General features: G+C 41.2%; 3 protein-coding genes across 3 annotated transcripts in view; 2 read left to right on the top strand and 1 right to left on the bottom strand.

Annotated features, from left to right (window-relative positions):
• Positions 1 to 8,363: 8,363 nt before the first annotated feature.
• TEX46 (testis expressed 46) lies at positions 8,364 to 10,165 on the bottom strand. The gene is made up of 2 exons (XM_037818412.1): positions 9,977 to 10,165; positions 8,364 to 8,663 (listed from the first exon to the last, which is right to left on the bottom strand). The coding sequence occupies exons 1-2, from the start codon at positions 10,163 to 10,165 to the stop codon at positions 8,364 to 8,366; spliced, it is 489 nt and encodes a 162-aa protein (XP_037674340.1).
• Positions 10,166 to 15,578: 5,413 nt separating this feature from the next.
• KDM1A (lysine demethylase 1A) overlaps positions 15,579 to 27,328 on the top strand; it is a 103,365-nt gene continuing 91,615 nt past the window's right edge. Inside the window, 1 exon segment of the mRNA XM_037828233.1 lies at positions 15,579 to 16,076. Within this exon segment, the coding sequence (XP_037684161.1) occupies positions 15,735 to 16,076 (342 nt within the window). The 5' untranslated portion in view covers positions 15,579 to 15,734.
• LOC119528207 (protein kish-A-like) lies at positions 26,520 to 26,941 on the top strand (the record flags this gene model as incomplete). The annotated part of the gene is made up of 1 exon (XM_037828850.1): positions 26,520 to 26,941. A coding segment is annotated over one exon (246 nt), but the record flags the coding sequence as incomplete, so codon positions are not given.

Here is a 27,328-nt window from a genome sequence, read left to right as displayed (position 1 = left end):
TCAATGAGCTCCTCAGGAAACACTTCACTGGCTAGTTGAAGAAGAAGTGAAGGTCCTCTCTCTCTCTCTCCCTTAAAAGTCTTCAACTGATTGTATTAAATCCAGCTGACTGAACTCTCTCATTGCGGAACACACACCCTTCTTGATGTAATCAGTCACAGGTGCAATCAATTGACTGATGATATAATAAACCAGCCTTCTGGTTTATTAACCAGCCACAAATGTCCTTGCAGTAATGGTTAGGCCAGTGCTTTCTTGACCAGACACCTAGATACCATCACCTGGCCAAGGTGACACATGAACCTAACCATCACAGTCCACCCCTTGTCAACTTGGCACTTATGCATATCACCTTAAACCATACTTTAACTCTAAGTAGAGAATAATAACAGACATATATTTCACCTAACAATACTCAGCTGTCCTGCATACAACCAGAAATGCACTAAATCTCTCCAGAATAAGGTGCAAGTCCTTGGGTGACATTGACTCTTAAACTTTATTTCCTTTAACTTAAATACTGTGAAATGAACAAAACAACTTATGTCATATGATAAGGGGATAAGATAGAGAAGAAAACAAAGATATTTGCTTTACAGATGAATACAAACATACTCATAACAAAACAAGGAGGAAATATTCATGCCATCTTAGTCCTTGTTTCTGTAATTGGTCACATGGTCATAGTTCATATTTATCACTACCTTCTTCCACTACCCGCTCCATGTTCCCTTTACCCTCAGCAAGCACTTCAGCTGCCATGGTTCTTTGCCTGGTGGGGTGAACCAAACCTTCATTCCTGAGGTTTCTTGGCCATTGGTGGTCCTGCCTGGATTGGGTATTGCAGTTTTCCATTGACTTTAATCACAGGGCATGGTAGTACTAAGAGATGCCCTAGGGGATCTCCTGTATTCCAGGAAAACTCTTCTTTACCTCCACTGTGTAGTTACTGTGCTATCTCCCCCTGTTGGTCAGGATCAATCACTTCAGCCGGTACAGTAATTCCCTTCCTTGCCTGTTGATTCAGAGGCAGGAGAAGCCCAAAGTGGGCAGGTGCAGTCTTAACTTCCAGTTCAATGGAATTATTGTTGTGTCTCCTGGTGCAAGCACTCCTACTTTTGGAACTAAGACTTGTGGACTAGCAGAGCTTAAACTTGCAGGGACAGGAAGCAAAAATTTTCCTAGTGTATCACTAGGAGTGACAGTGAGTGGTGCCACTCCTGTTTCCACCCCATTAATTCCTGGACCCGTGAATCCTGGCTATGGAAGAAACAGCCCCACAGAATGGACGCTGAATCAGAGCATACACAGCCTCCTGGAGAACACTGCCCCAGCCCTGCAAGATATTGCCACCTAGTTGACACTGTAATTGAGTATTCAACAGGCCATTCCACTGTTCTTTCAACCCAGCTGCCTCTGGATGATGGGGAACACAGTAGGACCAGAGAATTCCATGAGTATGTGCCTCAGTTCATTTGCTATGAAGTGGGTTCCTTGGTCAGAAGCAATGCTGTGTGGAATACCATGATGGTTCATAAGGCATTCCAGAGGTCCAAGGACGGTAGTTTTAGCAGAAGCATTGCGTGCAGATAAGGGGCAAACCCATATCCGAGTATGTGTCTATTCCAATAAGAAAAAAGTCACTGTCCCTTTCATGATGGAAGTGGTCCAGTGTAATCAACCTGCCACCAGATAGCAGGCTGATCATTGGGGAATGGTGCCATATCAAGGACTGAGTGTGGGTCCCTGCTGCTGGCAGATTTGGCACTCAGCAGTGGATGTGGCCAGGTCTGCCTTAGTGAGTGGAACTCCAGGTTGCAGAGCCCGTGTATAACCTCCATCCCTACCACCATGAACATTTTGTTCATGAGCCCATTGGGCAATGACAGGAGTGGCTGGGGAAAGAGGCTGACTGGTATCCACAGAATGGGTCATCTTATCCACTTATTATTAAAATCTTCCTCTGCTGAAGTCACCTTCTTGTGAGCATTCACCTGGGACACAAATATCTTCATGTTTTTTTGCCCCACTCAGAAAGGTCTGTTCAAATACCTTGTTCCCAGACTTCCTTGTCACTAATTTTCCAATCATGTTCCTTCCAAGTCCCTGACCATCCAGCCAAACCATTAGCAACAGCTCATGAATCAGGATACAAATGCACCTCTAGCCAGTTCTCCTTCCAAGCAAAATGAACAACCAGATGCACTGCTTGAAGTTCTGCCCACTGGGAGGATTTTCTCTCACCACTATCCTTCAGGGACATCCCAGAAAGGGGCTGCAGTGCTGCAGCTGTCTACTTTCAGGTGGTGCCTGCATATCATGCAGAACCATCTGTAAACCAGGCCCGAGTTTTCTCTTCCTCAGTCAACTGATTGTAAGGAACTTCCCAAGATGCCATAGCTGTGGGCTGGGAAAGAGAAGGGGGCCATGGGCATTTGGGTCACTTCTTCGTGAAACTTACTTGTGCCTTCAGGACCCACTCAAGCCCTATGTCGTATATACCATTTCCATTTTATAATGGAATGCTGCTGTGCACACCCAGCTTTATAGCTTGGCAGGTTGGACAACATTCAGATCATGATAGGTAATTCAGGTCTCATGGTAATTTGGTGGCCCATGGTTAAGCATTCTGTCTCTACTAAGGACCAACAGCAGGCCAAAAGCTGTTTCTCAAATGGAGAATAGTTATCAGCAGAGGATGGTAAGGCTTTATTCCCAAATCCTAAAGGCCTGCTTCATGATTCTCCTATAGGAGCCTGCCAAAGGCTCCAAACAGCATCTCTATTTGCCACTGACACTTCCAGCACCATTGGATCAGCTGAATCATATGATCCAAATGGCAGAGCAGCTTGCACAGCAGCCAGGATCTGTCGCAGAGCCTCATCTTGTTACAGTTCCCACTCAAAACTAGAAGCTTTTCTGGTAATTTGGTAAATGGGCTAGAGTAGCACACCCAAATGAGGAATAGGTTGTCTCCAAAATCCAAAGATGCCAGCTAGGCATTGTGCCTCTTCTTTGTTCATGGGAGGGGCCAGGTGCTACAGCTTATCCTTCACCTTAGAAGGGATATCTCAACATGCCCCACACCACTGGACACCTACAAATTTTACTGAGGTGGAAGGCCCTTGTATTTTTGTTGGACTCATTTCCCATCCTCTGACATGCAAATACATTACCAAAAAATCTAGATTAGTTGCTACTTCTTGTTAACTAGGTCCAATCAACATGATATCATCAATATAACGGACCAGTGTGATATCTTGTGGGAGGGAGAAATGATCAAGATCTTGCGGACAATATTATGACATAGGGCTGGAGAGTTGATATACCCCTGAGATAGCACAGTGAAGGTATCCTGCTGGCCTTGCCAGCTGAATGCAAACTGTTTCTGGTGGTCCTTACTAACAGCTATTGAGAAAAAAACATTTGCCAGGTTTTTGATTAGCTCAAGCAATGATACCACATCTGGAACAGCAGCTGCAATTGGAGTCACCACTTAGTTAAGCTTACGATAATTCACTGTCATCCTCCAAGACCCATCTTTTTTCTACACAGGCCAAATAGGAGAGTTGAATGGGGATGTGGTGGGAACCACCACCCCTGCATCCTTCAAGTCCTTAAGAGTGGCATTAATCTCTGCAATCCCTCCAGGAATCCAGTATTGCTTCTCATTTACTATTTTGCTAGGCAGGGGCAGTTTTAATGGCTTCCACTTGGCCTTTCCTACCATAATAGCCTTCACTCCATGAGTCAGGGAACCAATGTTAGGATTCTGCCAGTTGCTGGGTATGTCTATTCTAATTATGCATTGTGGGACTGCAGAAACAACCACAGAATGGGTCCAGGGACCCACTGGACCCACTGTAAGATGGACCTGAGCTAAAACTCCATCGATCACCTGATCTCCATATGCTGTAACTCTGATTTGTGGACCAGAGTGACATTTTGGGTCTCCTGGAATTAATGTCATTTCTGAACCAGTGCCTAATAATCCCCCAAATATCTGGTCATTTCCTTTTTCCTAATGCACCGTTACCCTGGTAAAAGCCACAGGTCCCCCTGGGGAAGGCTGGGAGGAAGATTAACAGTATAAATGTTTGACAGTGTAACAGGGTCCTTCCCCAGGGGTTCCCAGCCTTCCCCTCATTCAAGGGGCTCTGGGTCTGTAAACTTTCTCAAGTCTGGAATTGATTAAGGGGCCATGACTCTCTGTTTTTATGTAATTTAAGTTAGACCTTTGTTCACTTGACCTATAGTTCTTCTGCTTATACAGATCAAACAAGAATTTAGTAGAGTGCCCGTTTGTTTTACTTCTTTGTACTCCATGATCTACTAGACAACACTGTAAGTCTCTGCAAGTCAGATTATTTTGACTGCTGCTTTGAACATGTTATCCATTATGGTAGCCAAGCCCACCTTGTCTTTGGTGATTAACTGCAGCCACATGGCTTCTGCTGCCTCGGGATCCAATTATCCCCATTGTGTTTAAGGATTCCAGCTCAGTGACAGCAGTTCCCACAGTAAATATCTGACCTACAGAGAAGGCAACTACAGAGCTCTTCAGGGATGATGGAGCTAGCCTCACAAATTTATTCCTCACAGTCCTGGTAAAAGGTGCATCCTCTGGACATTCCAGGTATGTGTGAGCAGGTCTTCCATGATAAATCCAGTCGAACATTCCAATCTCTCTAAGCCTTTGCATCCCCTCCTCTACATTACACCAGGGCAGTTCTGGCATTTCGACCTCAGGTAATGTCAGTCACCTTTTGATCCATGTTTCAGCCAACAACCCAAACTGTTAACGCCCTTTTTAACCCCTCAAGCTACAACATTGAATGCAGAATCTCTGCTTAGTGGGTCCCTATCAGTAAATTCAGCCTGATCCAACATTTTTTTTTCTATAAACATCATTTTTAATTGTAAAAAAAAGTGAATTACAAACAAATACATCTAGTATGATTCCATTTATATAAAGTACATGAATAGGCGAAACTAAAATCTGCTGTTTAAGGGTGCATATGTCAATAGGAGAACTAAAAAGATAATCAAGGAAGTACTTACCATCACAGTCAGGATAGTGGTTATTTGGGGAGGTTGAGAGAGGGTTGTGATCTGGAGTGTAGCGGGGCTGGCTTCCAGGGTCTGGCAGTGTTTTATTTTTGACCTGGTTGGCGGTTGCATGGGGAGTCTCTCTAGAAATATTTAAAACTGTTAAGTATATATGTTACATGAACTTTTCTGTATGATTCTCATATTTTAGATTTTTTTATATGTAAAGAAATTAGCAAAAGAACCAGAGAGGGTGGTGGGCCACCATCACAGAGACCTGTCTCTAAAGCATGGAGCCTGTCCTAGCAGGGAAAAGGGGGTAGCTGGGGAAGCAAGGCAGAGACTGAGGATGAGATATTTCCTGGGGGAGTGGGGTGTGGGGTGTGGAGTCAGCCTGATCCAACTTTATATTCCTTCCACCATTATCCCACACCCTTAATGTCCATTCCCACACATATTCCCCTGGTTTCTGTCTATACAAATTGGAAAGCTCATGCAGTTCTTTTGGAGAATAGCATACTTCCTCATGGGTCATACTTTGTACCTCACTCTTTGAGGCCTGTTGGGACTTTAGTCTAGTTATTGGTCTTAAAGCAAAGACTGGTGGTGAGGGTAGATCATGAAAAGAATTAGCAGTATCCCTTAAGCCATTTACCTTAGGACATTCTGTTGCAGTTTCATCTCATGAAACAGGATTAATCTCTCCAGACAGAGGAGTGAGGGCTGCTTCCTCAGGGGAGGTGATTACAGGTTTAGCAGGCACTGAAGGGTTAATCTCTTTAGGTGGAGGTTGGACGGCAGGCTCCTCAGGGCAGACTGCGGGTCAGGAAGCTGTTTCCTCAAAGCCGGCTGGAGGTTGGGTAGCTGTCTCCTCAGGGCACACTGGAGATGGGGGGCTGTTTCCTCAGGGCAGACCTTTACAGGTATATCTAACAAAGACTCAGCAGAATCCAGGGTTCCAATGTCCTCACTGCCATTATTATCAATTCTTATCCCAAGTTTCAGGATCCTATTCTTTTCCAATCAATGCCTTTACTTTAACAGTAGACACACTGCTAGGTTGAGATTTTAGTTTGCATTGTAAATCTCTACTTGCACAATGAGACTTGGGGTCTGGTTTTCTGAAATCTCAAGTCTGCAGCCACAGGAAATAAGATTTTCTTTCAGGGCACACATAGAAACCTTTGCATCTGTCATACGGAGCTTAAGTTTCAAATTTGAAACTTTTAACTTGTCCCTTTCTCTTATAACTTTATCCAGCTTATCTAAGAGCAATCATACATCATTATACCCCTTAACTTTGCAAAACTCCATTAAGGTGTCAAAAACACTGTCACCCAGAGCCTTGCTTCATACAACAGTATGATTAGGAGAATCAAATGGTGATATTTTGCTTATCTCCATTGCCAGCTCATGCCATGGACTGTTAATGCCATCTTGATTATTGGAAATGAAGTCATCAATGCCTTTGAATCTAATCAAAGTAGAAAATCAATTGTAAAAGCCCATTTTAAGATTCTGTTTCTCAAGAACCACTCCTGGTACCAAGTTATATTAGTTAAAGTTCTCTAGGGAAACAGAACCAACAAGAGATATCTGTAAATACAAGATTTTATAAAAGTGTCTCACACAACTGTGGGGATGCACAAGTCCAAATTTGATAGGGCAGGCAGCGAACTGTCAACTCCAATGAAGGTTTTCAATGAACTCCTCAGGAAACACTTTGCTGGCTAGTTGAAGAAATGAGGGTCCTCTCTCTCCCTTAAAAATGTTCAGCTGACTGGGTTAAATCCAGCTGATTGAATTCTCTCATTGTGGAAGACACACCCTTCATTGATGTATCAGTCACAGGTGCAGTCAATTGACTAATGATTTAATAAGCCAACCTTTTGGTTTATTAATCAGCCACAAATGTCCTTGCAGTAATGGTTAGGCCAGTTCTTGCTTGAACAGACACCTGGACACCATCACCTGGCCAAGTTGACACATGAACCTAACCATCACACCTTCCAAGAACTTATAATCTAATTGGAAAGTTGGGGATAGGGAACATTGAAATCTGTACAAGTCAGATCCCAACAGGTTGTGATACATTTTACTGCAGAGGTGCAGGTAAAATGCCAGGAGACTGCTAAGGAAAAGAATTCATTTTCTGGGTTGAGGGAAGATTTCTGGAGGTGGTTGCTTTGGAAGGAGTGAAGAATTATAATAGCAGAAATGGGAAGCTATGGGATTCCAGAGGGAAGAAACCACAGGAACAAAGATGTGTAGGCATAGGAGGGATGGCCAGGATAATTTACATGAGACTTGTTGTGAGGAAGATGATTTTAGGTGGGACACCAATCAGGCAAGTCACACTGAATCACTGAATCACACATGCAATCCTCCTTATGGAGAAAAGTCTCCGTTTTGTGCCAGCATGTCTTTCAAACTCTCCAGTACTTTGATAATCTCACTTTTTAACACAAAATTCACAGAGTCAGATCCTTCAGTGGACAACCAAGCTCTGGTTGGAACTTAATAACATTGTTTTTTTTGTTGTTGTCATTATTTTTAAGGTTATATTCTATTTAAGGGAGATGATACTTTTTAATTTACAGATAAATTATTATTAATTAATTACTTGATTCATTATGGTTTTCCTTTACAGATCAGTTTATTTTAGGAAAAAACAGTCCATTTAAAAGAACTGTATTGAGTTAAACATCCTGGCACTTCATGGCTATGGCAAAAATTACAAAGATAATACACAAATGACCGACATTTAGGCTATGCCGGCAGAGAATAAGGTCTGAGAGGGGGAGTAAAGGGGGCAGGAGGTGTCAGATCACAGAAAGCTTGAACACCATGGTAAGGAGTGTGGATTTTATTCCATCAACCATAGCAAGACATTGGCTCAAGAATGGGCAATGAGCATGCTCAGAGCTGTGCTTGGCAGTGCATAATCTCGCCCCCGACGGCAGGAAAGATGGGTGAGTGGGAGACTGGAGGTCGGCACACCAGTGAGGGGCCACTGTAAGACTCAAGGTGAAGAAGTATGGGGGCCTGGACGGTTGAAGTGTCCCAAATGGTAGAGAGGAAGGGGTGGGTTCTGGAGCCCCTGTCCCAGTGAATCATGTCACAGGGTGCTATCTGGCTGGCCTGGTACATACAGATTAATTTTCCAGAGGTGACCTTTCAGCCTCTGATCCTCCTCCTGGCTCCCAGGTGCCTCTCCAGTGCTATTTCCTAAGAAAATTTAACAGTCTCTGATGGGTTTTACTGAGTGAAGGTAACATCAGAAGAAGCCAACGACCTCAGTCTCCCTGACCTGGTTAGGTGGGATAATTGGAACTGCAGTCAGATAAAGTAGAGAAAATTGACCTATGCTTCCTCCTCCTATGTCTCCCCATGGAAAAAGTCCGATGTCTGCTTGGCCTCTTGCTGTGATTCATTTTATTCCATACGATGAACATCTGATTTTCCAAGACCTTCAGTTTCATTTCACTGAACAGAAGCCGTTCGAGGATCTTGTCCTGGAGGGCAAAGCAGGCATGTATTTTCTCGACTTCTTTAGTGTTCATGATGGTGCAGTTGGGGTTGGCTTCAGGAGGCTTTGGTGTCTCTGCCTCTTCCTAAGCTCCCACCACCAGGAAAAGAGGAAAGGGTGGTTACTGATGGTAATCATTTCCCTACTCCACGTTACAAACGTTATCTCAACCACTCCTGCAAGATGAGCTCCTTGGTCGCATTTTGTGGTCAAGACAAGGTCACTTTCTCAGTATCATGCAGCTTGCTGGGAACCTTCAAAGCTCCCAGCACCCACAGTGGCCTTTGGTTCTTAGGAACAAATGAGAGGGCCCACTAATCTGCAGCCACAGAGGATGTAAAGCCCTTAACCCAAAAGTATCTCCAGAGCTGGTGCTTTTTCTGATGTGCCTCTTCGAGTAACTTGTTGGGCCCAATAAATTCTCACACTGCTAAGTGTCAATGGTCTCATGACATGGTCTTATCTCTATAATCTCCATCTGCCCTCCACCTAGTTAATAACAACACTTTATTTTTTCTTTTCAGATTCAGCTAGAAACTTCTGGCCTTTAACAACACTTAAAAATCAAATATCTCAGACATGCAAAAAAGTAAAGCCAGTATGACAACGAATACCCATGTTCCACACCAGCCTAAGAAACAAAGCACCACAAATATAATTAAGGTCCCCTTTTCTATAGTGTTCTCCCTCCCTCCCTGAGCCTCATCTCTTCACTTGCAATCCTAAATTTGGGGTTTATTTTTTCTATGCCTCTCTTTTACCCCTGTTTCTCAATAGGAGGCTATTTTTGTCCTCCAGGGGACATTTGGCAGTGTCTGGAGACATTTTCTTATGTCACATTGGGAGGGTGCCACTGTTATCTAGTGGGTGGAGGCCAGGGATGCTGCAACACATCCTACAGTGCTCAGGACAGTGCCCCATGACAGAGAATTAACCGGCCCCAAATGTCAATGGGGTGGAGGTTGAGAAACCCTAAAATACTTTCACTACACATGTCTATCCATAAACTAAGATTGTTTTACATGGTTTTTAACTTTATATAAAAGATGTCATAATCCATGTATATCTCTTCTGTCTTCACTATTATATTTTAGAGATGTGTTTATGTTGACATGTGCATTTCTAGTTCATCCATTTTAACTCCTTCCAGAACATTCTGGCAACAAACCTGAAGTTGGAGAACCTGGGAATGGTCCCTATTATGCAGCTGAGGCAACTGAGGTCTTGTGAAGGGATTTGTCTGCCATCACCCAAAAAAGAAGCAGCAGGGGCTAGGAATGCCTCTGGATCCCTCAGTCTTGGCCTATGATCCTGACACCGTCCCTTTCCCCCCACCCCAGCAATCTAGCTTGAAGCGTTCCATCATCCTCAGCTGAAGCAAAGCCTCTTCTTGCTCACCTGCTGGGTCTCTGAGGTGGGCTTGAGTTCATACTTCACCAGCCAGTTGCTAAACAACAGCAGAAGGAATAGGAACCCAAACAGGACTGGCTTATAGCTGATCAGCCAAGCCAGTGTGACTCCGATGCTCCCCGAGGAAGCAAGGATCCCAGGGACACTCCTAAAAAGAGACATCAGTGCCCCCAACATAATGACTTGGAGGCACACGGGCCCCAGGGCCCTGCCCCAGTCCCCCTCTAGGATGGAGGGCCTCCATGACAGGAGTCTGGGCCTCGCAGGCCTCTGGGTCATAGCCCCCTCATAGCTGCCGCATAACAATAACCTTAACTGCTCCTGGGTCTGATGCACCCACTATGTGCCAGGCTCTTTGACAGGCGGTTTGCAAGCATTATCTCACTGCAGCCTCACAACAGGAGGCCTGGCCTCTGGGAGTAAAATGGTCAATGATGCATTGAGGATCCATGGTCTAGTGGGGGAAATGGCAAAGAAAAATTATCCAAAACTTGAAAATAAGGTAAAAAGACTACTCTGCACCCCTTCAAAGTCATACTAGAATATTTTCTAACAATTCCTCCCATCAGTCACCTGATGCTTTAGGAAAGGCAACTTTAACTTGCTATTTAATATTGATTAGGGCCCTGATTCTAAAATTAGATGCTAATTTATTTTAAAAATGGGTAAGATGCTGGTGAAATTTTTTTTAACATAGATATAAATGAGTTTTGTCTGATAGAAAGGATAACCCCAAAGTTTAGAGGGTTTTTTTTTTTTTTTGGCATTGTAGGATGATAACATCCCTGCCCCCCCTTTTTTTCCCTATTTAACTTTGCAATCTTATTCCAGAATTCTTTTTTCCACTGATCAGTGACCACATGTCAGATTCTCATTCTCCTTTGAACCAGCTTTATGTTCCTGTGTTTCCTTCAATAATGAGTTAAACATTTTTTTTTTCAATTTTTATTAGAGAAGTTGTAGGTTTACAGAAAAGTCTTGCGTAAAATACGTAAAATACAGAGATCCCATATAATACCCTATTATTAATGCCTTGCATTAGTGTGGTGTATTTGTTTCAATTCATGAAATAACATTTTTATAATTGTACTATTAACTATAGTCCATCATTTACAATAGGGTTCACAGTTTGTGTTGTATAGTCCTTTATTTTAAAAAATTTTTATTCTGGTAACATATATGCAATCAAAATTTCCCCTTTTAACCATATTCAAATATATAATTCAGTGCAGTTAATTACATTCACAATGTTGTTGTGAATTCACAATGCTGTGCTACCATCACCACCAAAACTTTCACCATTGTCAAAACTTTACAATCAACCCAAGTAGAAACTTGGTACAACTCAAGCATTAAGTCCCCGTTCCCTACCCACCAATGTGGGCCCCCAGTAACATATACTCCAGATTCTGGCTCTCTGAGTTTGCTTATTCTAATTATTTCATGTCAGTGAGAGCATACATATTTGCTTTTTTGTGTCTGGCTTATTTCACTCAACATGATGTCTTCAAGTTTCATTCATGTTGTTATGTGTATTAGAACTTCATTCTCTTTAGGACTGAATAATATTCCATTGTATTATATACCACATTTTATTTTTCCATGTATTGGTTGATAGACACTTGGGTTGCTTCTATCTTTTGGAAATTGTGAATAATACCACTATGAATGTTAGTGTGCAAATATCTGTTCAAGATCCTGCTTTCAATTCTTTTGGGTATATAGCTAGAAGTAGGTTTGTGGGGTCATATGGTAATTCTATACTTAACTTTCTGAGGAGCTGCCAAACTCTTTTCCACAGAAGTTGCAGCATTTTACATTCTCACCAACACTGAATAACTGTTCCTATTTCTCCACATCTCCAATACTTGTAGTTTCTGTTTGTTTAATACTGGCTGTTCTGGTGGGTGTGAGATGGTATCCCATTGTGGTTTTGATTTGCATTTCCTTAATAGTAATGACGCTGAGCATCTTTTCATGTGTTTTTTTTTTTTTGCCATTTGAATATACTCTTTGGAAAAAAGTCTATTCAAGTCTTCTGCCCATTTTAAAATTGGGTTGTTTGTCTTTTTATTGTTGAGTTGTAGGATTTCTTTATATATTCTGGATATTAAACTCTTATTGGGTATGTGGTTTCTAAATATTTTCACCCATTGAGTAGGCTGCATTTTCACTTTCTTGACAAAGTCCTTTGATGAACAAAAGTTTTTAATTTTGATGAGGTACCATTTGTCTATTTTTTCTTGTGTTGCTTGTGCTTTGGGTGTAAAATCTAAGAAAGCATTGCCTAATACAAGATCTTGAAGCTGCTTCCCTGTTTTCTTCTAGGAGTTCTATAGTCTTGGTTCTTATATTTAGATCTTTGTTCCGTTTTGAGTTAATTTTTATAGATGGTATGATGTAGGGGTCCCCCTTCATTCTTTTGCATACAGATATCCAGTTTCCCAGCACTATTTGTTGAAGAGACTATTCGTTCCCAATTGGGTGGACTTGGCAGCCTTGTCAAAAATCAATTGGCCATAGTAGTGAGTGTTTATTTCTGGGTCTCAATTCAATTCCATTGGTTTATATATCTGTTCTTGCACCAGTACCATGCTGTTTTGAGCACTGTAGCTTTGTAAAGTTTTTAAGTCAGGAAGTGTGAATCTAACAACTTTGTTCTTCTTTTTCAATATGATTTTGGCTTTTCGGGGCCCCTTTGCCTTCCAAATAAATTTGATGATTGGCTGTTTCATTTCTTTGAAGAAGGCTGTTGGAATTTTGATTAGGAGTACTTTGAATTTTTAAATCATTTGGGGTAGAATTCACATCTTAACAATATTTGGTCTTTCAATCTATGAGCACGGAATGTCTTTCCATCTATTTAGGCCTTTGATTTCTTTTAGCAATGTTATATAGTTTTCTGAATACAGGTCCTTTACATCCTTGGTTAAATTTATTCCTAAATATTTGATTCTTTTACTCGTTATGGTAAATGGAATTTTTTTTCTTGATTTCTTGCACAGACTACTCATTACTAGTGTATAGAAACACTACGGATTTTTGCATGTTAATCTTGTGCCCTGCGACTTCTGCTGAGTTTGTTTGTTTGTTCTAGTAGCTTTGTGGTAGATTTTTTGGGACTTTTTAAATATAGAATCCATGTCACCTGCAAATAGTGAAAGTTTTACTTCTTCCTTTCCAATTTGGATGCCTTTTATTTCTTTTTCTTGCCTAGCTGCTCTGGCTACAACTTCCAGTACGATGTTGAATAACAGTGGTGACAGCGGGCATCCTTGTCTTGTTCCGGATCTTAGAGGGAAAGCTTTTAGTCTTTCATCACTGAGTATGATGTTAGCAGTGGGTTTTTCATATATGCCCTTTATCATGTTGAGGAAGTTTTCTTCTATTTCTGTATTTCTAAGTGTTTTTTTCAAGAAGGAGTGCTGGATTTTGTCAAATGCTTTTTCTCATGTGTTTTTTTCCCTTTGTTCTGGCAATCTGATGAATTACATTAATTGATTTTCTTATGTTTGAACCACCTTTGTGTACCTGGGATAAATCCCACTTAATCATACTGAATAATTCTTTTAATGTGCTGTTGGATTCAATTTGCTAGCACTTTGTTGAGGTTAAATAAATCTTTGATATGTGCTCATTATTTTGTATAGGAGTTCTTTATGTTCAAATATCAGTTTTGATGGCTGTATAATACTCTTTTTAATGTTATATTCAATATGATATTCCAATGTATTTATTTAGCTGCCAACTTATTGGTTAGTTTTCTTTTATGAATGTATATAGCCTTAGATTAATGGTTTTGCAATTAAATCTTTGCACACATAGTTAAATATTTTCCTAGAATGCTTTTCTGAAAGTAGAATTTGTGTCAAAAGATATACATATTTTTAAAATTTTATTTTAAGTTTTATCAACTTATTAAATATTCAAACAAATCAGACAGATCTACAGGGTTTAAAACAAACCATCCCCTGCCTCATTCTTTTCTGCTTTATGTTCCAAGATTCAGAAATAACAAGTTCCAACTTGTAGCTGATTCTTCTGGTATTTACCTTGATATTGCTAAATAGTATGCTTATACTGTTATTTCTTGATTTTAAAATTTTGATTATATATATTATCTTTTTATGATGGAAGATAGTATTTAGCGCCCATGCATCAATCCCCATTCCCACTTCAATGCTCCTTCTGTGAACCCCTGTCAATCCTCTTCCCCACAAACTTTCTTCTATTTTCTCAATATAATTCTATCATTTTGTTTAAAACAATATTCATAGTTTATGTTATTATAACCATGTCAATATAGTTCATAGCTGAGCATTATGTTGTGCAATGATTATACTTTCTTTCTTGCACAGTTTTTTTTTTTTCCTGGACTTTAATTGCCTCTTTCTTTCCCTTGATTTCTTTATTTTTTATTTTTGGAAAAACAACTGGTTTATTATTGAGTGAGCTTAATGGAATACATGCATACAGGTAGCCCACAAGAGACTACAAAGTTAGGATAAAATCCCACACAATTTATACAGTCAAGCAGGTACAAAGCTCATTTTGGCATTGATTAGTTTTGTTTTTTAATCAACTTTATTAAGTACTATTTATATAAAATAAAATGGACCTTTTAAGGTGTATAATTCAATAAGTTTTGACATATACACACCCCTGTAACCACCACCCCAATCAAGATATAAAACATTTCCATCACCCCCAGCAAGTTCTCTCCCACTTTTTTGCATTCAACCCCCCATCTCCATCCCAGGCAATCACTAATTGTAGCCTGTCACTAGAGATCAGTTTTACCATTTCTTGAATTTCATATAAATAGAATAATTTTTTTTTGAAAATTATGCTTTAAAGAGTCAGACAAGTAAAAAGGCAATTGTTCTGTGTAATAAGTGGAAATAAGTGTGACGGCACAAAGAGGACACGACATATTTCAGTGTTTGATCAGGAAAGGACTCATGGGAGAATTAAAAGAATAAACCACCACCATTGTGATCATTACAAAAAAATTAACCTGTAGTATAAAGGAGTGTTATTTGTGGGACGTGGGGGTACAGAGGACTTTGAAGGGGTCCAGACAGACTACGGAAGAGCAAGAACAAAGGTCTACAGGCAAGAGAAATCTCGTTTGGAGTCAAACCTAGACCTCCTGACTTCTTTCCACTTTATCGCCACCAAGACTGTTGCTCTCAAGTTTTTCCCAGTCCAAGCAGGAAAATTATGAATAAATAAGTAGATTTACCAGTTACATGACAGTGTTTTTTTTTTTCCCACTAGACTGTTGGCACTTTGAAAGGAGGAATTTCATAATTCAATCCCTGTCACGTAGTAAGCATTAATAAATATTGGTTGAATTGGTTAATTAATGGATGAATGAATGAATACAAGTCTCTGGAGGAAATGGTAGCGGTTGGACTTGCAGTCTGGCCCAGAAGCCCTAAGACCGGGACGGTGCTAGGGCCTACTCCAAACGCAAAGAGGCGCTCTAGGAAAGCATCGTCTCTTTGTCATGTTGCCGCTCTAGCCGCGAGGACGCCACTCTATTGACGTGGGGGAGGGGCAGGGACCGTGGGCGTCACGGGCCTTTTTGTCCAAACGCGGCGGGAGCGCGCAGGGTGCGTGCGTACGCGGCGGCGGTTGGCAGCGTGCGGGCTTCGTGGAGCGAGATTCTCTGAAGTGGCTCCGGACCCACCGACCCACAGACGGAGCGGCCCCTAGGCCGTCGGCGGCCCAGCGGCCCGAGATGTTGTCCGGGAAGAAGGCGGCAGCCGCGGCGGCGGCGGCAGCGGCCGGGACCGAGGCCGGCCCGGGGACAGCGAGTGGCGCTGAGAACGGCTCTGAGGTGGCCGCACCGCCCTCGGGCCTGTCGGGCCCTGCTGAGGCCGGGCCGGGGGTGGCCGGGGAACGCACTCCCCGCAAGAAGGAGCCTCTACGGGCCTCGCCCCCCGGGGGTTTGGCCGAGCCGCCCGGGTCCGCCGGGCCTCAAACCGGGCCTGCCGTCGTGCCTGGGTCTGCCACCCCCATGGAAACGGGAATAGCAGAGACTCCGGAGGGGCGACGGACCAGCCGGCGCAAGCGGGCGAAGGTGAGGCCTGGCGGCATCCCTCAAACAAATCCCTGTACTTAGCTTCCCCTGAGTGGTCCAGCCCGGGTTACCCTCTCTCTCCGCCCCCGCCCCTCCCCCACCGCGGGCCCTGGGCCTTGAACCACAACACTCCCGGTCCCGCCCCGCCTCCCCAGGAGCTGGACGAGTGGGTGAAAGGAGGGTCTTATCAATTGAATACGGTCTTTGTGTTGCTACGGGCGTCTTGGGGAAAGTGGGGACTGATGGGAGGTGTATTTTATTCCTTATAACTTGTTCACCTTTTTTTTTTCTTGATTGAAAAAATGGCTCCCTGACATGGAGCTGCAGTTGGCGTTGTTGGAGACATCACCTTTTTGCCCTCAGATGTGTTTGGAAGCTGTTCAGTAGTGTTTATGGAGTTTCTGCTGGTAGCACAACGGGGCTGTAGGGTGATGCTGAAGAAACCGCTTTAGCCACGGAGACGAAAAAGAAACTTTTTTTTTTTTTTTAGCTGCGTGCTAGGAGTTTTCGTCTTAATCCATTCAACTGATCTTTTGCTATAGATATCTTCAGATAAGGTTCCGCTAGTTAATGTTTGATTGGCTGGCTGATTTCAGTTAATGAAGGTGACATTATATGGAAAGGAAAAGATTTGGCAACAGTTTTTACAGACAGTAGCTGCCTCATATCTGTGTGTGTGCCAGATACTGTATTCAGAGCGACATCACCATCTGAATTTTGCTAAACACCAACAAGCAGGTATTGTTAGCCCCGTTTTAAGAATGATTAAACTGAGACACACAATGTAAGCTACTTGCCTAAAGTTACACAACTAAGTGAATGGTGGAACTGGAATGTAACTCCTGTACTTATGTTGTGACAAGGTATCGTTGGCACCCAAAACAAAAGAACACTTAGGACACCAAGAGTGTGCTGGGCACTGGGACTGTACTGTGGCACAAACTTCAGATGCATGCCTTTTCCAGAGGTTTCATGGTATAGTGGAAAAAATGGAAATATATGTACATAAAGTTTTTAAAAAATAAGTAAATACTTAAATTATGTAGTTGTATAATTTATGTATATAACACATTTCATATCTATGTATTTTGAGTGTGTATTCCAAGTCAGTGTGTATGAGGAGTTTCTTGAGATGAGTATTGAGTATGAGTATTGAGAGAGCTCTCTGAAGGGGATGTAGTGCTGGGTAAAAGGCCATCTAGAAGGAAAGGTTTTGTGGGGTTTTACCAAATCATGGGTTAAAATGCACAGACTTTGGTGACCCCAATCCTCAGAAATACAATTGGAGGAAAAAACACAATAGGATTTTTATCTTACTATCTCAATAGAAAGCGTGGCCGGAAACCATGCCATGAGAGGTTTTTAAATACAGATTTATTGTGATAATTTGTGTAGTATAAAATTCACTTGTTTAAGATGTACAATTTAGTGTTTTTTTTTAATATATTCACAGAATTGTTCAACCGTCTCCACTTACTTAATTCCAGAGCATTTTCATCACCCCCAAAAGAACCCCCATACATATTAGCAGTTACCTCCCATTACTCCCCCCCCCACAACCACTCATCTACATTCTTTCTCTATGGATTTGTCTTTTGTGAACATTTTATATAAATATAAATTAATCACAGAATACATGGCCTTTGGTGTCTGGCTTTAGCATGTTTCAAGGGTGATCAGTTTTGTAGCATGTATCAGTACTTTGTTCCTCTTTATGGCCGAATAATATTCCATTGCATGGATGTACTACAATTTATTCATTCATTCATCTATTGGTGGGCATTTGGGTTGTTTCTACTCTTTGGCTATTATGAATAATGCTGCTGTGAGTATTCGTGTATAACTTGTGTGTGAACATGTGCTTTCATTTCTCAGGGAGTATGTAGGAGTGGAACTGCTGGATTATATGGTAACCATGTTTAACTTTTTGAGGAACTGTTTTCCAAAGTAGCTTGTGCCAGTTTGAATGTATTATGTCCCCCAAAGGCCATTATCTTTGATGTAATCTGTGTGGGCAGACCTATCAGTGTTAATTAGATTGTAATTCTTTGAGTGTTTCCATGGAGATGCGCCCCACCCAACTGTGGGTGATGACTCTGATTGGATAGTTTCCATGGAGGTGTTGGCCCGCCCATTGGGTGGGTCTGAATTCAATTACTGGTGCACTGTATAAGATCAGACAGAAGGAGCAAGCTGCTACAGCCAAGAGGGACACTTTGAAGAAAGCACAGGAGCTGCAGATGAGAGATGCTTTGAAGACAGCCGTTGAAAGCAGACTCTTGCTCTGGAGAAGCTAAGAGAGGACAAACACTCCAAGAGCAACTAAGAGTGACATTTTTTGAGCAACTGCAGCCTAGAGAGGAACATCCTGGGAGAAAGCCATTTTGAACCCAGAACTTTGGAGTAGATGCCAGCCATGTGCCTTCCCAGCTAACAGAGGTTTTCCGGACACCATTGGCCATCCTCCATTGAAGGTACCTGATTGTTGATGACTTACATTGGACATTTTATGGCCTTAAGACTGTAACTTTGTAACCAAATAAACCCCCTTTATAAAAGCCAATCCATTTCTGGTGTTTTGCATTCTGTCAGCATTAGCAAACTAGGACAGATTTTGGTACTAGGAGTGAGGTGCTTTTGCTGCTGTGTTTGCAAATACTAAACATGTTGAAATGGCTTTTTAAATGGATAAGGGGAAGATTCTGGAAGAATTGTGAGGAGCTTGATAGAAAAGGCCTAAACTGCTTTGAAGAGACTGTGGAAATATGGACTGTTTGTGGCCATCTGACGAGGACTTGAACAGAAATGATGAATGTGTTGTTGCGAACTGGAAGAAAGGCGATCCTTGTTTTAAAGTGGCAGAGAATTTGGCAAAATTGAGTCCTGGTGTCACATGGAAAGCAGAATTTGAAAGCGACAACCTGGAATACTTAGCTGAGGAGATCTCCAGATTACATGTGGAGGATGTACCCTGGCTTCTCCTTGCAGCTTATAGTAAAATGCGAGCGGAGAGAGATAAACTTAGAACTGAACTTCTGGGTTCAAAGAAACCAGAAGCTGATGGCTTGGAAAATTACGGGCTTCCAGGGGATGAAACCCCAGAAGATAAGCCCAACATGAGGATTTAACTATACATGGAACCCAGCTGCCATTTCAGTACAAGCCAAGATTGGAGATGGAGTTATGCAGAAAGGATTTGTGGAAATTCCTATTGTCTGATGGCTTTGACCCATGTGTGCTTCATGCGAAGCCAACAGAATTTTTGCGAGATCTTTATAGACATCTAAGCCATTGCCAGTCTGGACAGGAGGAGACAGACAAGGAACAAATTGAAGGAAAAATTTCTTCAAAGACAGAGCCATGGAGTTTGAGGTCTGGAGTCAAGAGGTCTTGGGCTGGGAGAGCAGAGCAGCCCACATGCATGGGAAGGGTGAGTTTGCCCTGGAGGTCAAGGGCGGGCCTTCCACCTTGATGCTCAGGAAATGTTCTGCAACCCCAAGCCCCAAAGAGGGTAGAGCACATTTCCAAGGAATTGGGGAGAGTCTGGCTGCCACCCACTGTTCTGAAGGGGTTGAGCATGTGCCCCGAGATGGAAGGGAATCCGGGTGCTGCCCCGATGTTTGAGGAGGATGGGGCCAAGAAGGTGGTCTCCCCAATGTGTGGATATGTTGGAATACTCACCCAAGTGTTTGGAGAGGAAAGGGCTACCGCAAAGGCCCTTGGGAAGGGTTAGACTCCTGCTCTCTCAAGCCCCAAGGATGCAACCTCGTTCTGTTAATGACTCTCAGACTGAAATCTAATGGAGTTTGTCCTGCGGGTTTTAGGGACTGTTTTGGTCCTGTTTTCCTTTCAGTTTTTCCTAATGGCAATGGGAATGTTTATCCTATGAATGTCCCTCGTTTGTATATTGGAAGCACATAACTTGTTCTAAGTTCACAGATCCACAGCTAGAGGGGAATTATGCTTTTGGGCTGACCATGCCTGTAATTGATTTTCATGGGATCTTGTGCTTAATTATTGTTATTGAAATGATTTAAGTTTCTGTGATATTGTTGTGGGATGAATGTATTTTGTATATGGAAAGATAATGTCATTTTGGGGTCCAGGGGGTGGAATGTGCCAGTTTGAATGTATTATGTCCCCCAAAGGCCATTATCTTTGATGTAATCTTGTGTGGGCAGACCTATCAGTGTAATTCTTTGAGTGTTTCCATGGAGATGCACCCCACAACTGTGGGTGATGACTCTGATTGGATAGTGTATTAGTTAGGGTTCTTCTTGGAAACAGAATCAGTGAGAGATGTCTCTGATTATCAAATTGTAGAACTGACTCATGCAACTGCGGGAGTGCACGAGTCCAAATTGTGCAGAGCCGTCAACAAGCTGTCAACTCCAAGGAAGACGTCTGACGAACTCCTCGGAAAATGAACCGACAACTTTGACGAACTCCTCAGGAAACAAACTGGCAACTTTGACGAGCTCCCCAGGAAATGCTTCACTCAGCAGCCGAAGAAGAAGTGAAGGTTCTCTAACCGTCCGGGTTATAAGCCTCCAACTGATCACCCGGACCAAATCCAGCCAATTGCATTCTCTCACTGTGGAAGCACGCCCCTTGATGAGTCATCAGTCAGCTGCAGTCAGTTGACTGATGATCCAACAAACCAGCCTGTTGGTTTATTAACCAGCCTCATATATCCTCACAGCAATCGTCAGGCCAGTGCCCGCTTGACCAGCCAGTTAGGCCACCTAGCCAAGTTGACACATGAACTCAACCATCACAGATAGTTTCCATGGAGGTGTTGGCCCGCCCATTGGGTGGGTCTGAATTCAATTACTGGTGCACTGTATAAGGTCAGACAGAAGGAGCAAGCTGCTACAGCCAAGAGGGACACTTTGAAGAAAGCACAGGAGCTGCAGATGAGAGATGCTTTGAAGGCGGCCGTTGAAAGCAGACTCTTGCTCTGGAGAAGCTAAGAGGACAAACACTCCAAGAGCAACTAAGAGTGACATTTTTTGAGCAACTGCAGCCTAGAGAGGAACATCTTGGGAGAAAGCCATTTTGAACCCAGAACTTTGGAGCAGATGCCAGCCACGTGCCTTCCCAGCTAACAGAGGTTTTCCGGACACCATTGGCCATCCTCCAGTGAAGGTACCTGATTGTTGATGACTTACATTGGACATTTTATGGCCTTAAGACTGTAACTTTGTAACCAAATAAACCCCCTTTATAAAAGCCAATCCATTTCTGATGTTTTGCATTCTGGTAGCATTAGCAAACTAGAACATAGCTTTACCATTTTACATACCCACCAGCAATGTATGAGGATTCCAGTATCTCCACATCCTTGTCAACACTTATTATTGTCTCTCTTTTTAATTTTAGCCCTTCTAGTGGGTTTGAAGTAGTATTTCATTGTGTATTTGCATTTCCCTAATGACTAGTGGTATTGAGCATCTCTTCATGTGCTTAATGGCCGTTTGTATATCTTTAAAGAAATGCCTGTTTAAATTCTTGGCTCATTTTTGTAATTGGGCTATTTTTATTATTGAGTTATAGGAGTTCTTTATATATTCTGGTTAAAATTTTTAAATTTTGATGAGGTCCAATTTCTTTTTTTCTTCTTTTTTTTTTCTTTTGTTCCTATTGCTTCTGGCGTATATCTAAGAGACCACTGCCTAATCCACAAAGATTTACTCCTATCTTTTCCTCTAAGAGTTTTATAGTTAATGCTCTTGCAATTTAGGCCTTTGATCATTTTTGGGTTAAATTTTATATATGGTGTGAGGTAGGGGGTCCAACTTCATTCTTTTGCATCTGGATATCCAGTTATCACAGCACAGTTTGCTGAGAAGACTATTCTTTCCCCACTGAATTGTCTTGATAACCTTACTGATTGACCATAAATGTAAGAGTTTATTTCTGGACTCTCAGTTCTATCTCATTGACCTATATTTCTGTCCTTATTTCTCTACCACAAACTCTTGATTATAGTAGCTTTTTAGAAGGTTTTGAAATCTGGAAGTGTGAGACCTCCAACTTTGAATCCTCCAACTTTGTTCTTTTTCCGTATTCTTTTGGCTGTTCTGGGTTCCTTGCATTTCTTTATTAATTTTATGATCAGCTTGTCAATTTCTGCAAAAAAAGAAGCTAGGATTCAGATTGGAATTACATTGAATCTGAAGATCAACTTGGGGCATGCTGTAAGATCTTTCTTTTTGTAATCCTCATGTGTTTATTTTAATTCCTGTTATTCTGTTTTCCCATTGTGATTAGTTCTAGAGCTTTCAAAAGGGAAATGGGTTATGTGTTTACTTTGGGGAACAACTACAAAGCAAGGAGATGGGGAAACTGACCCATTCATAGCCAGAAGAAACAGACCTCAAGGGATAGAGTATCCATTAAAAGATTAAAAAGTAAGCAGAATCCTGTGTAAAAAGGCCTTGCTTTAAGAATTCTGAGGTATATGTAGGGGGAATGTCTAGTTTTATGGGATCTGGGAGCTTATGATAGATTTTGGGGGCCCTCTCTTTAAAAATTACGTATAATTTATATATATATATACATGTATATATATATATATATAATATTTATGTACTCAAAATTAGATTCATGGTTTTGGAAGGGGAACTATGCCATTGAGTGTCCTTGAAGCTTAAATTTCATTGGTTTCAGAATAAATTCACCTCTGGGTGTATGTACGCTAAAATTTTGGCAAAAGTATTTAAGATTTGAAATTGGTAAATAGGATTGGGACTTTAAGAACACCACACAGCTTGAGGTGGACTTTGGAAAGAGGCAGAACTTAGAACTATTCTGGAAAAGGATGGGTTTTTTGGAGTTAATTCATCTCCTATGATCCATTTTCCTTGGGTAACAACCTTGCTTATTGCCATGCCTGGCATATAGGAATTAGGTGCCAAATAATTAATAATTAAACCCTACCAGGGGAGAAAAGGGATTGAAAAAATGCTTGGAATATAGTATGAAGTAGTTTGAGAAACAGCTGGGAGTCCAAAGTGAACAACTAAATTTACTGAATAGTGGGTAAAGGAGTTAAATTGGAGTGGAGGTATCTAGGAGCAAGATAGATTGGAGGGATTGGTAGTAGTATCTGGGTTGTTCAGGGTGTAGAGAGCCAGCCCTAGGTCTGTGCTGTCCAGGACAGTAGCCACTAGCCTCATGTGGCTATTTAAGTTTAAATTAAAATTAAAAATTAATTTTTCTCAGTGGTACTGTCTATATTTTAATTGCACTGTAGCCACATGTGGCTAGTGACTACCATAATGAAGTGCAGGTTCAGAACTTTTCTGTTACCACAGAAAGTTCTGTTGGACAGTGCTGCACTAAAAGAAGTGCAGACCAATTCAGAGAAGGAAAAGATGTATTTGTAGGTTTGGCATTGTTAGGGAGAAGGTGGAACTAAGTTGCATTAACAAAAAATAGTGGGAGTAGCTTTTAGAGGGTTTGGTACTAGGCAGAACTGCAATAAAGCCATTTTTAGTATGTTAGAAAGTGACTAACACTTGTCTAGCTTGATGAGCTAGAGCCAGAGAGTTTTTATACTGGTTTGAAAAATTGGGGGCTTATCTGATAAGCTATCTGAGATATCACATATTTGGAAAATTGTCCTAGTTTGCTAATGCTGCAGAATGCAAAACACCAGAGATGGATAGGCTTTTATAAAACGGGGGTTTATTTCACTACACAGTTACAGTCTTAAGGCCACAAAGCGTCCAAGGTAACACCTCAGCAATCGGGTACCTTCACCGGAGGATGGCCAATGGCGTCCGGAAAACCGTTGTTAGCTGGGAAGGCAGCTGGCGTCTGCTCCAAAGCTCCGGCCTCAAAACGGCTTTCTCCCAGGATGTTCCTCTCTAGCAAACTTGCTTCTCTTCAAAACATCACTCCCAGCTGCACTCTCTTCCTCCCCCCGAGTCAGCTCATTTATATGGCTCCACCGATCAAGGCCCACCCTGAATGGGCGGGGCCATGCGTCCATGAGAATATCTCATCAGAATCATTGCCCACAGCTGGGTGGGGAACATTCCAAGCAAATCTAACCAGCACCAAAAACGTCTGCCCCACACAAGACCACAAAGATAATGGCATTTGGGGGACACAATACATTCAAACTGGCACAAAAATTAATCTGCCAATTGTGCTCTAGATAACCTAAAAGAAGAAAAATTAAAAAAAAAAAAAGACTGGCTTTTTAAGATGATTGGGAGAAGCAATGAATCATTTTATTAAGGGTGGGTATGAGAAGGAAGAAACTGGAGATTAAATTTGGGTAGTCATCAGTGTAAAAGTAAGAATAATTACCCTATTGACTCATAGTCTGTCTATTGGTACATCTTTATGTCCGTGGTTGTAAATAGTTGTAAAACCTCAAAGTCTACCCCCTCCTCTCTTTTTAAGCAGGTTTTTTTTTTTTTTTTTGAGATCTAGTCACATACCATGTACTCCATCCAAGGTATACAATCAGTGGTTCACAGTATCATCACAGTTGTGCATACATTCAATTTTAGAGCATTTTCATTACTCAAAAACAAACAAAACATCCTATACCTCTTCTCCCACCCTTTTATTGACCCTTAGCATTGTGTGGTACCTTTGTTACTGTTGATAAAGGAATTTTAAAATATTACTGTTAACCATTGTCCATAGATTGTAATAGGTGCGTTTTTTTTTTTTTTTTTTACCAGATACTACTCTATTAACTCCTTTTAATGGTGATTTACATTTGTTCTAATTCATGAAAGAACACTATTACATTTGTATTATTAATCACAGTCATTGTCTTCCACAGGGTTCACTGTGTTATACAGTCACATGTTTTATCCTCTAGCTTTCATTCTAGTGACATACATGACTCTAAATTTCCCCTTTCCACCATAATCACATGCAAAATTCAGTGCTGTTATTTACACTTATCATAATGTGCTACCATCACCTCTATTCATTTCCAAACATGTAAATTCAACCTAGTTAAAAATTAAGCACACGTTAAATATCCTTTCCCCACTCTCTATCCTCATTCTATCTTGTGGTAACCTATATTCTAGATTTTAACTCTTATGAGTTTACTTATTATAGTTAGTTCGTATTAGTCAGATCATACAATATTTGTCCTTTTGTGTCTGACTTATTTCACTCAACCTAATGTCCTCAAGGTTCATCCCTGTTGTCACATGCTTTAGGACTTCATTCCTTCTAACAGCTGAATAATATTCCATCATATGTATATACCACACTTTGTTTATCCATTCATCTGTTTCCATCTTTTGGCAATTGTGAATAATGCAGCTATGAACACTGATGTGCAAATGTCTGTTTGCATCCCTGCTTTCATTTCTTCTGAGCATATACCTAGTAGCGGGATTGATAGGTCATATGGTAATTCTATACTTAGCTTCCTGAGGAACCACCAAACTGTCTTCCACAGCAGCGGTACCATTTTACATTCCCACCATCAGTGAATAAGTGTTCCTGTTTCTCCACATTCTCTTCAACACTTGTAGGTTTCTGTTTAATAGTGGCAATTCTAGTAGGTGTGAAGTGATTTCTCACTGTGGTTTTGGTTTGCATTTCCCTGATAGTGATGTTGAGCATCTTTTCATGTGCTTTATAACCATTTGTATATCCTCTTTGGAAAAATGTCTATTCAAATCTTTTGACCGTTTTTTAAATTGAGTTGTTTGTCTTTTTAGTGTTGAGTTGTAGGATTTCTTTATATATTCTGAATATTAAACCCTTTTCAGATATTTGGTTTCCAAATATTTTCTCCCATTGAATAAGCTACCTTTTCACTTTCTTGACAAAGTCCTTTGATGCACAAAAGTATTTGGTTTTGAGGTGATCCCATTTATTTTTTCTTTTGTTGCTTGTGCTTTGGGTGTCAAGTCTAAGAAACCTCTGCCTAGCTCAAGTTCTTGAAGATGCTTCCCTACATTTTCTTCTAGGAGTTCTATGATCCTGTTTCTTACATTTAGGTCTTCGATTCATTTTGAGTTAATTTTTGTATCAGGTGTGAGATAGGGGTCCTCTTTAATTCTTTTGGATATGGATATCCAGTTCTCCTACCACCATTTGTTGAAAACACTGTTCTATCCGGGTTTGAATGGACTTGGCAGCCTTATCAAAAATCAGTTGACCGTAAATGTGCAGGTCTATTTCTGAACTCTGAATTCAGTTGCATTGATGGGTAAGTCTATATGCCAGTACCATGCTGTTTTTTTTTTAAATGCAATTTTATTGACATATATTCACATACCATACAATTATCCAAAGTGTACAGTCAGTTCACAGTATTATCACATTGTTGTGCATTCATCACCACAATTTTTTGAACACTTTATTACTCCAACAAATTAAGAATAAGAATAAAAATAAAAGTAAAAAAGAACACCCAACACCTCTTCCGCTCTGGGCCCGGAAGGGTGATGTGGCTGGGGCTTTGCCGGCCTCACTGTGTCTGCCATTTTCAATTTTCAGAGTTTGTTGACTGTAATCTTGCTGCTTATATATACCTCTGCTTATATCCAATCCTTGGTACCCAGCCTCCTGGACAGAAATAAAACTGGATTGTTGGGCATATTTTGGAAATGTGCTAGAATTGATGAACGAAGGAGTCCTTATGTTGCAGTGTGCTGTATAGTGATGGCCTTCAGTATCCTGTTCATGCAATAGCTTGGAACAATGCCAGAATTTAATTGCCATCAGATTTCAAAATGAAAAAGGACTTATATGCAGAAAATAATGGAAAGAGTGGTTAACCCTTTTATCTCTGAACATTGAGATAAATTTCCAGCTGCTGTTCTTTATTTTTAAGTTATTGGACCAATGTTCTGTATAAATAATTAAGATGTAACCAATCAACCTCAGTACTGTTGCTACAATATTACAGTCTGCAAATGTCTTCTGTTGTGTCAGATACCAGTTTTTCATGAGGTATCTCTAAGGCACAGAGTAGGAAACAAAATTGGTAAATTACTCAAGCTCCTTACACTGTGATTTGGAAATGATAAATCTTTATAGAATGAGACCTTTTTTGGGGCTAGCTTTTTTATTGGGGAAAAGGGGGTTTCAGTTTTTGTTGGTAAGGATTGCGTTCTTCTTTAATATTGCTTGCTTTTCTTCTGGCCACACCATTTTGAACTCTGTAGTTTATTACAGATTTTCTAAGTATATAAAATAAGCCTATGCAGATCTTAAGAAGGGAGATAAGTGAGATGCGACTTGAGAGTATTATT

Source organism: Choloepus didactylus, chromosome 2 (assembly GCF_015220235.1).
Source record: "Choloepus didactylus isolate mChoDid1 chromosome 2, mChoDid1.pri, whole genome shotgun sequence".
NCBI classification, from domain to species: domain Eukaryota; kingdom Metazoa; phylum Chordata; class Mammalia; order Pilosa; family Megalonychidae; genus Choloepus; species Choloepus didactylus.
Note: the sequence above shows the minus strand (reverse complement) of the source record. Positions and strands in the feature narration are given on the sequence as shown.

Bases quoted from the DNA above. Each gene is read 5' to 3' on its own strand.
- TEX46 (XM_037818412.1), bottom strand. From the start codon at position 10,165: ATGTTGGGGGCACTGATGTCTCTTTTTAGGAGTGTCCCTGGGATCCTT. The intron at 8,664-9,976 runs GTGAGCAAGAAG...GTGGGAGCTTAG, and splicing joins CCACCTCAGAGACCCAGCAG to GAAGAGGCAGAGACACCAAA.